The 14,636-nt window shown below is 54.9% G+C and overlaps 1 protein-coding gene across 2 annotated transcripts in view; it reads right to left on the minus strand.

Moving 5' to 3' along the window:
• Nucleotides 1-702: 702 nt before the first annotated feature.
• Nucleotides 703-14,636, minus strand: part of LOC308254845 (coronin-7) — a 63,213-nt gene continuing 49,279 nt past the window's right edge. For both annotated transcript variants that reach the window (XM_080681323.1, XM_080681322.1), the window contains 19 exons: nt 10,110-10,164; nt 9,540-9,597; nt 9,212-9,357; nt 9,041-9,133; nt 8,745-8,876; nt 7,975-8,101; nt 7,417-7,592; nt 6,807-6,915; nt 6,610-6,696; nt 6,381-6,523; nt 6,203-6,307; nt 6,041-6,126; nt 4,896-5,037; nt 4,702-4,791; nt 2,808-2,924; nt 2,439-2,574; nt 1,723-1,814; nt 1,439-1,525; nt 703-1,322 (listed from right to left, as the gene is read on the minus strand). In XM_080681323.1, the coding sequence (XP_080537449.1) occupies nt 1,317-1,322; nt 1,439-1,525; nt 1,723-1,814; nt 2,439-2,574; nt 2,808-2,924; nt 4,702-4,791; nt 4,896-5,037; nt 6,041-6,126; nt 6,203-6,307; nt 6,381-6,523; nt 6,610-6,696; nt 6,807-6,915; nt 7,417-7,592; nt 7,975-8,101; nt 8,745-8,876; nt 9,041-9,133; nt 9,212-9,357; nt 9,540-9,597; nt 10,110-10,164 (1,987 nt within the window). In that variant the 3' untranslated portion in view covers nt 703-1,316. The remainder of the gene's footprint in view (nt 1,323-1,438; nt 1,526-1,722; nt 1,815-2,438; nt 2,575-2,807; nt 2,925-4,701; nt 4,792-4,895; nt 5,038-6,040; nt 6,127-6,202; nt 6,308-6,380; nt 6,524-6,609; nt 6,697-6,806; nt 6,916-7,416; nt 7,593-7,974; nt 8,102-8,744; nt 8,877-9,040; nt 9,134-9,211; nt 9,358-9,539; nt 9,598-10,109; nt 10,165-14,636) is intronic.

Genomic DNA, 14,636 nt, shown 5'->3' on the forward strand with positions numbered 1-14,636 from the left:
AATCTTGGGTTTGGTTACATTATCATCTTTTACCATATTATATTATTCATTTATTTTTGTTTATAATCTCTTTCCTCCCACTAGAATGTGGATTCCTGGTGGATAACTTTTATCTCTTTACTCCACGCTGGAAGTTCAGCACCTGGAAGGCACCAAATGTTTGTTGAACGAGTGAAAGACAGGCTGCTTTGTGCTATGTTATGGACCACTGCCCTTCTTTCCTTTCATCCAACTCTCCAAATTCTTTCTTCCCTCAGCACCCAGGCCATCCTTCCCTTTGTCTGAAACATTTTCATGGTTCTCTCTGTGGCTTCTTAGCTTTTGGGTCTTAGCTCTCTTCTTAAATGTTACCTTCTCAGACCCTAAAAACTGTTTCGCCTGCATCCCAGTCACTTTCTTCAACATCATTTATCTTCTGTATGGCTCTCTATTTGCTTACTTGCACACAGTCTGGCTCCCCGACATAATAAGATTATACTAAGTACATTGAGAAGCTCATGTCACCCCCCATCTGTTTTACAGTATCTACCATCCAGAGCACTGTTGGATACCTCTGTGTTGGATGAATGAATGCACTTTCAGGAGCATGCTGGAAATGGCCTCAGGAGCAAAATGGAGCCTGGGACCAGAGGGAACCCTCACCTATACTCCTGACCCCTTCCCTTCCCAGCCATCCCATAGACCACAGCAGCACAAGAGGTGGCAAGCTTAGAAAAGTTTAATTGCTGAAAATATCCCAGGCATGTGCAGGCCAGCCCCTGTGGGGCTCACACTCCCTTAACAGGCCATCAGCCTGTGATGCCTGCTTCTCCTGGCATCAAGCCTGGGGAGCAGGGTGACTGTTCCAGACCCCTGAGGCTGGTGCTGCTCCAAACAGTCCGGCAGGGGGCCAGCCCCCAAAGGCCATTGACAAGAATTGGGTCAGTAGGCAAGATGAGGTGGCATGTAATAACTGAAGGTGCTCTGCGAAAGCAGCCCAAGTCAGAGTAGGCAAACGGATTCCAGGGCTTGCTCAGGGACATGCTACTGACCCCCCACACTCACTCTACCCTCATGACTCTGGCTCCACATGCTAGCAGGCAGCTGAGGAGAAGTTGGCAGTACCAGAGAAAGCAGAGGTGCAGACAATCCACGGGTGTTTTAGCAAGGCATGGAAGTGCTCAAGGCCCAAAGAAAGCCAGGGTTTCTGGGATGAGTTATGCCAGAGCCAAAAGGTGCCTTCCAGTTTGAGGGTAAGATATGAAGTGTGCAGGGGCACTAGGTGGTTCTAGGAGGTGGCAACGGCAGGTGAGGCCAGAGGTGGCTTGGTAGGCAGACTAGTCCTGGGGAGATAAAGGAAAAAGTGGGTGGGAGTTGAGAAGGTGTGGAGAAGGGAGGTGGCACATGCTGCATGGGTGAGTAGGGAGGGATGGGATGCCAGGCCCACTCATTCACTCACCCATTCGTCCTCGTCCACACCTTCAAAGGAGTCCTGGGGGAGCGGGTCCTCGCGATTCCCTAGCTTTGCCACCATGGCATTCAGCAGCTAGGAGAGTGGACAGAAGAGGTGGGAAGGGAATAGGATCTCTGATCCCAAGAATGTCAGACCCCACTTTGAACCCCATCAAGGTTGTGAAAGAGCCATTTTGTTCTACTTTGCCCAATGTGGGTCAGGTTAGAGAATTAAAGGGCAACTAAGGGAACCCCACCCCCTCCCCATGGCCAGCCCGCTCCTGTGCCTACCTCTTCCTTCTTTTGCTGGTCTGACTTTTCTTCCAGGTAGAGTGCTGAGGATGGGGCCCGCCGGGCAGGGGCTTCACGGGGGGCCTGGCTCACTGGGGCGGGGCAAGGACAAGCATCAGGCATGAGTCCCTTCGGTGGGGGATCTTTGCCCAACCCTTTGGAACCAGCCACCTAGGGCAGTGGTCGGCAAACTCATTAGTCAACAGAGCCAAATATCAACAGTACGATTGAAATTTCTTTTGAGAGCCAAATTTTTTAAACTTAAACTTCTTCTAACGCCACTTCTTCAAAATAGACTCGCCCAGGCCATGGTATTTTGTGGAAGAGCCACACTCAAGGGGCCAAAGAGCCACATGTGGCTCGCGAGCCGTGGTTTCCCAACCACTGACCTAGGGGATTCTGTGGCAGAGACCCCCAGAGGTGGCATTAACAACTACTCAACCCTCTGTTCATAAGGCCTGCCCTGAACACCAGGCTGTGTGCATGGATGAGTATGTGAGTATGCATGTATTGGGGGTGGGGACTTGTGATGGCAACATAGACTATGGACCCTGCCCTCCAGTGGTTTAGAGACTGAGCCTGGAAACACAGCCATCCCATCCTTAGGAGCACCAGAGGTTTCTGCATGCCAGCAGGGACAGAGGATCTGTCTTCTGCCCCTTTCTCTACTCCCCACCTACTCCCTGCTTCCTACCCACCCCAGTCCCTCTTCTGACCTGGGGTCATGCCAGGGGGCTGCAGGCTGAGAAGCCGGGGCTGTCTGTTAGCACCTCCCAGCCAGTCTTTGGCACTGAGCACAGGCTCCCAGCTCATGGCTGTGTCTGGGAACACATCATCCTGGAAGAATTCTTTCTGCAAGGAGGGAGGAAGAGGCTGCCCAGAGGCACTGACCAGAGGCCCAGAGCACACTGGCATGCATTGGGAGGGGGTCCAGTTTGGAGTTCCTAAGAGTTTCAGAATCTCAGCAGGATAAGGAAACAGGTGCCCCAAAAAGTAGTGAGGGGGGCAGTTTTGGGACAGGGCCATTCAAGCCCCAAAGCCCCAGAAAGGGGCTGGGTGTTGGCATACTGGGCCCCCATCCTCACCCTGACTCTGGGCAACCGGAAGGCAACGGGCTCCAGGGAGGTCTGGCGAAGCCGCAGGCATCGGGCAAACTCTACTTCACGCACATCACACTCTGTCTTGGGCAGGAGTACAAAGCCCTGAGGGGGTAGGGGAGTCACGCTGGGTCTGGGGCCCAGAGCTCACAGCTGGGCACCCAGACCCCCAGGGTGCTAGTACTCCTCACTTAGGAGCACCAGGACCAAGGCCCATTTCTGGACAGATTGGTCAGGGCTGTTACATGTTTAACAACTGGGTCTCTGGAGGAAAGACGCCTGGATTCATTGCCTATTTCCATGGTTTGAAAACTAATGCCATGGCTGATTTCACTGGCTTGCTGCATACAGATGTGGGAAGGAATGTAGAGTAGCATACCATCATATAGTACTTTCCATTGGACAGCTCTGACAGATGTAAATAACTTCAATGGCACAAAAGATAAAATCAGGTAAATAATTAGGAAATGATAAATTGAGTATTTATTGCCTTCATTTTTTGTTTTTGTTTTGTTAATCCTCACCCGAGGATATTTTTCCATTGATTTTTAGGGAAGAGAGAGCGAAAGACAGAAACATTGATGTGAGAGAAACGCATCGACTGGTTGCCTTCTGCATGAGTCCTGACTAGGGTCTGGGCCGGGAAGGAGCCTGCAACCCAGGTATGTGCCCTTGACTGGAATCGAACCTGGGACCCTTTGGTCCACAGGCTGACACTCTATCCACTGAGCCCAACTGGTTAGGGCTTTATTGCCTTCATTAAAAAAAAAAATATATATATATATATTTGACTGACCTCAGAGAAGAAAGGAGAGGGAGAGAGAAACATCAATGATGAGAGAATCATCAATTGGCTGCCTCTTGCACACCCCCCACTGGGGATCAAGCACACAACCAATGGGACATGTGCCCTGACCAGGAATCTAACCATGACCTCCAGGTTCATAGGTTGATGCTCAACCACTGAGCCACAGGTGAGAAAGAGGGAGGTAGGAAGGGAGGGAGAGAGAGAGAAAAGTGAGAGAGAGAGAGAGAGAGAGAGAGAGAGAGAGAGAGAGAGAGAGAGAAACATCTATTTGTTGCCTTCCATATGTGCCCTGACTGGGGATCAAACCCCCAACCTTTCGGTATACAAGGCGATGCTCCAACCAACTGAGCCACACCAGCCAGGGCTTGCTTTCATTCATTCATTCATTCATTCATTATTTTAAATTTAAAATTTTTATTCTTGCCAAAACCGGTTTGGCTCAGTGGATAGAGCATCGGCCTGCGGACTGAAAGGTCCCGGGTTCGATTCCGGTCTAGGGCATGTACCTTGGTTGTGGGCACATCCCCAGTGGGAGGTGTGCAGGAGGCAGCTGATCGATGTTTCTCTCTCATCGATGTTTCTAGCTCTCTATCCCTCTCCCTTCCTCTCTGTAAAAAAATCAATAAAATATATAAAAAAAAAAAAAAAAATTTTATTCTTTAAAGTATTACATAAGTCTCCTTTTCCCCCCACATTGACCTCTCCCCAGCCGCTCCCACCCCCAGCACATGCCCTCACCCCCCTACTGTCTGTGTCCATTGGTTATGCTCATATGCATGCATACAAGTCCTTTGCTTAATCTCTTACCCTCTTACCCCCCGCCTTCCCTCATAGGTTGGACAGTATGTTCGATGGCTTGCCTTCATTTTTAGTATAACTTATTTGCAGGCTCATATAACTTAACCTTATATAATTGAACTTGCAATAATGGTTGAGTTTAACCACCAGCTCCTGGGAGCTGCTGAACACACCTGACACGCCCCTGCATTTCCCCAGATGGCCATTAGAGGGCGGGGGAGCCATGTAGTGCCACCTAGGGAAGGAGGACCCGGTAAATGGCATTTCAGGGCTCACCTTGTGGGGGTCAGGTGAAGTGAAGCTGTTACACTCCAGGAAGAAAGGGGCCTCAGGGAGCAGCTCGTACAAAAACACTCGGGTGTCACCCTAGAGGGAGTGATAGGGGGGAGAGTGAGGTGGTCAGCTAAAGCTGTCTTCATCCAATCTCCTCTCATCTGCCCCCTGCCCCACACCTGCACACCCCAGCTTACCTTGCCCGTGAGTAGCACCAGGCTGGTGTCTGGGTCATAGTTGGGCAACAGGGTGGAAGGAGCCATGTCCAACCCTAGCACTGCCAAGGGGCCACTAGCCAGGGCCTTGGCTGAGTACAGGAGTAGCTGGCGCTCACTTCGGCTACAGCGGGTTGAGGGGTGGGGGGGCGCAGAAACAGGTTCATATTGCTGGAGGGGCATGAGGCAGGGCAAGGACTCCAACAAGGACCCTGATCTTGTCCAGCTGCGGGTCTCAGGGCCAGAGGAGTGGCCTCTGCCTATGCTCTTTTTTAATCCAGCTCTTAGAATTAGTGGCCTGGCCTAATGCAATAGTGTCCTAACCTGTTGCCTGCCTCAACCTCTCCTCCCTAAATACTCTCCCCACCCGGCCCCCCGCCACTCCCCCTCACTGCCCTCCAATGCTCCTCAGCAGTCCTGGCCCTGGCACCTGTCCCATGGCCACTGTAGCCCACTAAGTCTGAACTTTTCTCCCCAGGGTCTGTTTCCCGCCCTCTGCTCCAGCCAGGCTGGTCAGCTTCCTGGTCTTTCCACCCACACTTGATATCCTCTGGTTAGTAGTCTCTTTGTGACCCAGTTCCCTACTACACCTCCCTTAGGAGGCTCTCCCTGATCCCTCCTCCAAAGTGACAAATGCCCAATCCTTGGCCCTCCCAATAGGCTTGCTTCTGTTTAGTGTGTTTCTTTTCTTTTCTTTTTTTATTGATTTTTTACAGAGAGGAAGGGAGAGGGATAGAGAGCCAGAAACATCGATGAGAGAGAAACATCGATCAGCTGCCTCCTGCACACCCCCTACTGGGTATGTGCCCGCAACCAAGGTACATGCCCTTGACCGGAATCGAACCTGGGACCCTTGAGTCTGCAGGCCGACGCTCTATCCACTGAGCCAAACCGGCTAGGGCTGTTTAGTGTGTTTCAACTAGTCCCCGGCTTTCATCTCTCTGGCCCCCAGCTGACTCACTGTTCCCTCCCTTCCCACCTCCCTATCGCCCTCCCATCCATCCATCCAATAAGTGATGGGTGAAGACAGCTTCTGCATGCCTGACAGGTATATGTGTGTCTGGGGGAGGGAGACACAAGTGGCTCCTGAAGTCTGGAAATAGGTACGATAGCTCCTGAGTCCTCACCTGTCAAAGCCAGACACCAGCAGACAGTGACCATCACACACCCAGACAATGCGGGCTCCACGGGCCCCCTCAGGCCCTGGGCCTTCCTGTTGGGATACAGCACATGAGATTCAGCCAGGCCCCCACTGGGCCTGAGGACTGCCCCCATCCCATCTTGCTTACCTGCAGGGGCTCAGGGCTACTCCGGGGCTCATAGACCCGCAAGCATCCATCCTTGCAGACAGAGGCCAGCTGCTGCCCATTAGGACTCCAGGCCAGGCCAAATATCTGGGGGTAGGTAGAAAGGTGAGAGGTGGTCTCTTGCCCTGTGGTTGGGCGCTTGCCCCCACAGCTGTCCTACCTGGTCCCGGTGGCCCTGCAGCCTTAACCGTTCAACTCTAGCCTGAAGGTCCCAGATGCGAATGGTAAGGTCATAGGAAGAGGAGGCCAGTAGGTCGGCTGCCAGGGGGTGGAAGCGCAGAGAGTAGATCTTCTCTGTGTGACCTGGGGACAAGGCATGGGGTGATACTGAGCTCCTCAGGAGCCACTGCTTGCCTCTCTGCCCCCTGCCCTACCAGGGCCCACCTGACCTGTCAGCACAGCCTCCGGCGTAGTAAGCACCTCCACTAGGCCCTCTGGGGGCACCCGCCACAGACGAATCCTGGCGTCCTCCCCGGCTGCAGAAAGCAAAGGCTCACCACTGCTGGGCCCAAGACACCCAGGCTCCCCCCTGCTCCTCTTCAAGACCCTGGGACCGTCCCTCAAGCCCAGCATCTAGCCTCTTTACCCACGGCAAGACGGTGGGGGTCAAAGGGGTCCCAGGCCAGATCGGTCACAGCTGTCCCATTCTGAAGGGTGGGCAGTGCTGTGTCAGGCAGGCGGCCAGGCTTCTGAAGCTGTGGGAGATGCCCCCACCCCGAGTACCGTTAGTAACAGGCAGGGCTGCAAGGCAAGCCTCATGTCTGGGTCCCCACCCCCTGTAGCCAATGCCCCACTGCTGGGTGGCCCAAGCTCTCTGCCTTACCCACCTTGTGCTCTGAGTCTTAAGTGCCAACGTGAGGCAACAGAAAGTGTGTGTGGGAGGGGGTGGTGGGGAGCGTGAGGTGGTGGAAAGAGCTCCGGCTTAGGGCTTAGGTGGCCTGGGTTCAAATCCCCAGCTCCACCACTTACACAGCTGTCCAGGCAGGTCACTAAACCTCTCTGTGCCTCACCACTCTCATCTGTAAAATGGGGATAAGAGTGGCACCCCACATGGGGCAGCTGGGAGGATTAAAGGGGACTCTGGGTAGATGCCTAGCACATGGCTTGTGCTCAGAGAATGTGGACTGGTGTGAATACTGATGCCTTTAGTGTCCCGCAGGGACTTGGGGGCAGCTGTAGTAGGGTGGGGTCCTCACCTCGAGTACAGCCACCTGCCCACCACTGCTGAGCAGGGGCACGGCCACACGTAGCTGGTTGGCACAGAAGCCGTCGCTCTCACCGGGTGTGGTGAGGTTGAGCCCCTTGAGGTTGGTGATATGGCTGTCTCGGTGTAGGATGGTACCCTGAGCATGGCGGAACTTGGAACTGGGGCCTGGTGGGCAATAGGGACACAGAGCCTTGTGAGGATACCCTACCTGACCACCCTGGGCTGCCCTGAAGGAGGACCCCAGGCCAGTCCTATGTCCTGGCTGCCTGCTCCCCTCACTGCAGAATCATGCAGGGCATGTGTCCAGACCCAGACCTCTGCTGTTCCAGCCAACACAACTGGACCAAAATGGTGCCTGGAAAAGAAACTCGAGGTATCTCAGTGAAAGCGAAGGGTTCCAGGGAGGGTCCAGGCCACCCTCTTCCAGATGAGACTGACTTCATACCACAGGACATGGGACTCCACCAGGAGGGGAGACAGGCTGGGTTACAGAGGAGGATGACTGGGCTGGGGGTGGAAGGGTTAGCTGCCCCCCGCCCCCACTTACCCAGAAGGCTCTGCAGTGACCTCTGGCTGGGGCTGGTGCTAATGCCACTGGTGCTGGAGAGCGAGGGCCCCAAGCTGGATGGCGTGGAGGGTGAGATCAGAGAGCTGGGAGGGGAGGAGAAGCCCTCCTGGGGGCAAAGCACCTGGGATCAGTCACAGGCCCCTTGGCGTGTTGGCCAAAGAGAGGGGATGCTGGGATTGTCACTCTGGGCCCCTCCTCCTGGACCAGCCGTGGGCAAACTACGGCCCGCGGGCCGGATCCGGCCCGTTCGGCTGTTCTATCCTGCCCGCGGAGCCGAAAGAGCGGAGGGTTCTCTTGCTCTCCCCTCCGCTCCTTTACTTTGAATTTATATTAGTTCACACAAACACTCCATCCATGCTTTTGTTCCAGCCCTCCGGTCCAGTTTAAGAACCCATTGTGGCCCTCGAGTCAAAAAGTTTGCCCACCCCTGTGGACCTGGACTGTGGCACACTGAGCTGGGCATGAAGCCTGGCTCTGGGATGAGAGGAAGGGGCATAATGGCAGATGCTGACGGGGGGCGGGAATAACATGGGGGTTAAGGGAACTTCAGACCATGGGACAGCAGGTGGCAGCTGCTGGCTCCCAGCATTTGTGGGAAGGTGGGTGCAGGGTGGTTAAGATCTGCCAGTATTTCAAGAGAAGCCAGAAATCTAGATTTTATGTGACAGTCCCGCTTTCTACTAAATGTTTGTTATGCTTGACAGCTAGAAAAGGTTAAAAAGACCATGGGGCCTCCCACTGGCACTCACACTGGGGTCCTTGTTGCCTGTAGGCAGCTTCGCAGGCTGGACTGCATCAGTGGAGGGCTCTGTAGGGGGCACCAGGGGGGAAGTGAAGCTGGGGTGGGGCTGGCAGGTCGGGTTGAGACTGACCTTCTGTACCTGTGAGGGAAGGCAGCAGCAGTTGAGGGGTGGGAAGGGATGGGGGACACAGGACAGCTGAGTTAGTGCACGGCTGGACTGTGGGGAAATGCATGGGGCTGCTGTCAGGAGGGCTTCCAGGGGCTGGTGGAGACCAGGAGCAGCCAGCCAGGCCTTGGTCCTACCTGCTGGTTGCTCCCAGCCCACCAGGAGTGTGGTTCAGAGGCCGGCATGCAGCCTGCAGTGTCGGGGAACAGGTCCTCGTAGAACTCCACAGCCTGGTGGCAGACAGGTATGTGGTCAGTGAGGCACGAAGCCCTCAGGCCCTCCCAGCCCCTCACCCCGGCCCCCCTCACCTTGCGGGGCACGTGGAAGCTGATGGGCACGATGGCTGTGTCAGTCAGCTGAAGGACTCGGAGTACCTCACAGCCCATGACAGCCAGTGCCCTCCGGGGCACAAGGGCAGCCCCCCGAAGCACATTCTCCAGGAGGCACTGGGTCACTATTGGGGAAACCACAGGAGAAGAATCAGGGTGGTCAGGGGAGTGCGGGGGGGAGGAGAGGAAGGGAAGGGAAAGAGGGTCGGGGAAGAAAGAGAAAGGGAGGAGAAAAAAAGACACCAAACAAACAAAAAAAAAACAGAAAGAGAGGTGAGGGAAGGGGCGGGTGAAGGGCAGTGCTTACCTGGGCTCAGTGCCAGCTGTTGGGGGGCCACTTCATAGCAGTACAGCTGACTCTCACCCTGAAACGAGCCTAGCCTAAGACCCTCATTGACCAAACTCGTGACCTGGGGCAGCCCCAGGCCCAGTACCAGCTCTCCCATTCCTCTCTAAGGATCTGAGCTACAGAAGCATGGCAGACATCATGGGCTGGGCAATAAGCTGAGCCCTCAGTGGACTTAACTTCACCAGTTCTTCATCAGCACTGGGATTATACATTCAGCATTTACAGACTGCCTACTCTGTACTAACACTGTCCTATTTTCACCCTGTCCTCATGACGCTGACATTCATGGATGGAGATTTGGAGGCCTAGATGCTGGAAGGAGGCTGCTCAGCCTGACACTAGTGGAGCCTGGCAAACACTATTCTAGTTCCTCCTTTCTGGGGGTGGTAGCATACTGTACTCCCCACTCTCCCAGCTGTCTGCTTAGGTCTAAGGTCAGCACTAGGCTTGGCACAAGCCCTAGGGGCCAGACGTGGGTGGACATGGGTAAGGGTGCTGGTGGTGGGGTGGTTCCAGCTTCTCCCTTACCTTTCCTGCCAGGACCAGGAGCCCAGAGTCTGGGTCCAAGAGGGGCATCAGAGACCTGGGGGAGAGAGAACTGGTTGATGGGTGGAGTCAGCCACGCGAGGTCCAGGGGCAGTAAGAGGTCTGTGAGCCTTGTGACCCAGATAAGGGCTCAGGCCAAGCATCACAGTGGCTGGGAGGGATGTGGTCCCTCCAGCTGGTCCCCCAGAATCCTCTGTCTCATCTCCCTGTGCTACCAACACATCAAGCATGTCCAACATTCTAAACTTTCTTTTCCAGAGTTCTCCACCTGCTACCTGCTTCACTTAGAACTTGTGCTGGGCCCTGGGCACAGGGAAGCCATGCCCTCTTTCTGTACCTCAGTCCCAATCTCACCCCAGGCAGACCCCACATACATTTTGTCCCTGGTCCCTGGTCCCACCTTAATCAGCTTAATCATCAATGCCAGCATTACCAGGGCAGGTGAGAAGGTGCTGGAACTAGGGGGTTCCCTCCATCCCCATCCAGTGCAGTTGGTTGGGTGTTCCAGGTCTGCACTAAGGTTTGGGGGCCATCTCCTTAGTCACCCCAAGCTCCTGGGGCCTTGATGACATCTTAGAGACTCAAATTCCCCCTCCACACCAACCTTGATCCCCTGTGGCCAAGCCTGAGCCAGAGCAGGGCTTCCTTTGCTGCCAAGCTTCCCTGCCTCCCCGTTCTTCATCCCCCTGTTCCCAAGGCAGGTTTGGGGAAGGGCGGTGGCTGGGAACATGGAGGGAAGGCTGGAGGCCCCAGCACCCCTGCTGCTCTGTGCCCATCTTATTTTGGCCAAGGGCCTGTGGCTGCCCAGGGATTTATGATGCCCCTCTCCAGGCTCTGAGGAGGCCCTTCACAGCCCCAGCCCTGTGAGTGCTGCCTTCTAGCCCACGGTCTCAGGGGCAGGGGGCCCAGAACTCTGGCAGGTGCCTTCATCCATTTGCTTCCTGGTCTTGGTTTCATGTCCCTGGGGACCCATGGGTTTGGGTCCCCATTTCAACACTTGTCTCCACACAGAACCCTGTCCTCACTGTGGTCCCAGTGGTCAGCAGTCACCCAGCTGTGACAGCTGCCTCTATTCTCACCCAAGCAACAAAGGGCCCAGCCCTCTTCTCCCCTACTGTCCACCCCTCCCAGCCAACTTCCCAAAGCTTGCCTGCTGCCCACCTATACCCCACACACATACCCTGCTGGGAGCTACAGAGTGAGCTGAGCAGCTGGGTGGGGCCCTGGGTGTCTCCACAGCTTCCTGGAAGACCCTGGGCTGGTCACCTGTGAGTAATACAGCCTCTAATTACCCTCAAGCCCAGCAGGAAGAGTTGGGCTCAGAACTGCCCTTCTTCTTTTTTTAAAATATATTTTTATTGATTTCAGAGAGGAAGGGAGAGGGAGAGAGAGACAGAAACATCAATGATGAGAGAGAATCATTGATCGGCTGCCTCCTGCATGCCCCTTGCTGGGGATCAAGCCCGCAACCCAGGCATGCGCCTTTGATTGGAATCGAACCTGGGACTCTGCAGTCCGCAGGTTGACAGTCTATCCACTGAGCCAAATCAGCCAGGGCCAGAACTGCCCTTCTTGACCTGGTCTGACCACTGCCTTCCTTGGGGGAGGGGCAGGCAGGAGGGCCTGGAGTGTCCCCTACACTGATGCTGGCTTCAGAGGGATTGGACACAGGTCCCTACTGCAGCTCTAACAGGGCTTTCATTCAGTTCATTCTCAATCACTCATTCCTTAGGCAAGTTGGTTTGTGCCCAGCCCTTGACTCCACCTACAGGTATGACTAGAGGTGGATACAGAAGACCCCACCTCTGACCTCCAGAAGCTCCCAACCTGGAGAGGCAGACACAGTCCACAGATAAATATGTGAAGGGCAAGTTCTCTGAGCACACACAGCAGAGAGCAGAGGGGATGTTTCCAAGTCCAGGGGAGAGAGTTCCAGGCAGAAAGAGCAGCATGAGCAAAGGGCCTGTGGCAGGTAGGTGCATGGCCTGTTTGAAGAATGAGGACAACGTAGTTGGTGGCCTGGGCAATTACGGTGAGGGGCTGAGGCTTGGGGAGGATAGATGCAAGACAAGATGGGGTCTAGTACATCAGAAGGAGTGTTCTGCCTCCATTGGACAAGCAACGAAACGCTGATGGAACATCTTAAGTAAACAGGATAGGAGCCGATGTGCAGAGGCCACCATGTGGAGATGGGTAGGAGGAATGGAAACAAGAGGTGATGGGTTCAGGGCAGAGTCTGAAGATAAATGGGCTGGCACTCCTGCTACCTTGGTGAGAACTGGTGGGACTGTAGTTTCCAGCACAGCATTGATGGCTCACCTGTGCTCTAAACCAACCTCCTTAAGAGGTTTGACCTGGCCTCCCTGCACACACACCCCCCATCAGTCCCAGCTGGCCAGCTTACTGACTCAGGTGCTTGGGGTGCGGGGGCAGGAAGTCATAGAGGGCAGGGCTGGCTCCTCCAACAGGTCAAGCCAGTCTTCCTCACCTCAGGCAGAGCTATCTGAGCAGCTCAGTAAGGCGGGAGCACCTGCCTGCCAAGGCACTGGCCAGGAAATAGGGTCATGGCACCAGCCTCAAGGGCTGGCCAACAGCTAGCATGGGCCTGACCCCAGGCCTTACCTAGAGAGCCATGCTGGGTCTGGGTCTGGAATGCAGAATGGAGCCCCTGCCTGGCAGAGGGCCAGAGGTGGTGAGAGCTGGCATAGTCACCTCTCCTGCTGCCATGGCCCGGGGGGGGAGGCGAGGGGGGACTAACATCTGGGGTTGCCACTTAAAAGGGTTCTGACCAGAATCCTGTCTAGAGCTCAGATCTGCCTCCTAGCTCTGAGCCCAGGTTCCCAGAAGATGCAGGATGATGGTGGTACAGAGTGGGTCACACGGGGGAAGGATCAATCTCTGATAATCCTATCAACTCTCCCAATATTCCGGCAATTAACACAGGAAGTACCGGGGTGTGCTTGCTTCATTAGGCCTTCTCTGGTTCTCCCCACCAGCCCACATCTTGGCAATACCACTGGTACAAAGCAGTCCAGGTCCCTTGGATCTGTCTCCATCACCCAGGCTGGGCTGTAGGGACCCGTGGACTAAGCTCAGCCTCACACTCCTTAGAACCCTCCCTCAAGACACTCCAGGTAACCAGGCTCTAAAGGGAGGTGGTATCTTGAAGGCATATGAGGAAAGGATGGACAAACTTGGGGGTGGTCTACTGGGAGCTGCCTTGAACCTCTAGGTGGATAAGAGCATGGCCTGTCTGAGTCCAGGGTGCAAGATCATGGCAGGAGATGGACCATTTAGGCAAATAGGGTCTCTCCATCATGGAGAACTGGCTGCAGAGGTAAGAGGCCTCCGGACCTCTTCTTTGGGAAGTCAGGCTGAAGGTCCTTAGAGCACCTACTCCCTCCTACAGTATCTGTGGACACTCCTGAGGGTGTTAGGGGACACAGGACACAAAGGCAGAGGCATAAAGACAGTCTGACCAGAGCCACATGGTACTAACTGCAAACCCAAATGCTTCAGGAAACCGAGTGAGTGAAGCAGCCTCATGTGAGACAAGTGGGAGTGGTGGGGACTGGGGTCAAAGCAGGTAGTTGTCACTTGGCACCAGCTGAGAGTTCCTGTTCAGGCAGGCTGGGAAGTCCCACTTTAATGTGAAACCACCGGATTTTTAATGTTTGCAATGGCATCAAAGTTTTAAAAAGTCCCATACAGCTCAAGTGAAACACACCCAAGGGCCAGCTCTGGCGTAGGAACAGTGGTTCAAAAGTTATGCTACACATACACAAATTATCAAGATAATCAAGGAGTGCAGGTGTGGGGCCCAGACCTCTGCCTATTCTGGAAAGGGGCCCTGTGGGAGAGAAGCCCTGAGAAAGCTAGGAGCTGAGAGGGGAAGTCTGGGAGGTAAGTGTTGCAGCTGGACCCTACTTAGCTAATTAGCAATTGGACATGGAGGCTGTCCTGCCTTCTGGAGGTGATCAAGTCCTGCAAAGACCACCTATGCTGCCCCGGCCCCCCATGGTGTGGCCCAGCCTCATGGGACAAGCCCTTGGGCCTGAGACATCACGCTGCCCCTGGCTGCAGGCCAGGCTAGAAGAGGCGGGTGTCCAGGGGCCCTCTGGAACTCATGAGCTGAGCTGGGTCCCAAAGCTAAGGCATGCCTCTGACCACAAACATGTATGGGGAGGAGGGCAGAGCCTTTTCCTGGAATCCTCCAAGGCAGGGGATTTTTCTGGACTAGTCCAGCCCCTGGCACACGTCCCTCTTGCCCCATCAAGGGCCACTGTCAGCTGCACCCAGGCCCCACCCACTGACGATGAGGCCCAATCTCCCTCCCCATCCCAGTCCCCCCTTCCCCACAAACACATTCTGGCTTTGGAGCTGCCTGTAACTGGGGTGCCTTGGACAGATGGTCACTTCCCCTTCTGTGTCTCAGTCCCTTCATCTAAAACATGGGAAAGGTGATCCAGGGATGCTCACAGCATGAAAGTCATCATGTCTAAAAGGACC

Source organism: Plecotus auritus (genome assembly GCF_963455305.1).
Source record: "Plecotus auritus genome assembly, chromosome: 7".
Classification (NCBI taxonomy): Eukaryota; Metazoa; Chordata; class Mammalia; order Chiroptera; family Vespertilionidae; genus Plecotus; species Plecotus auritus.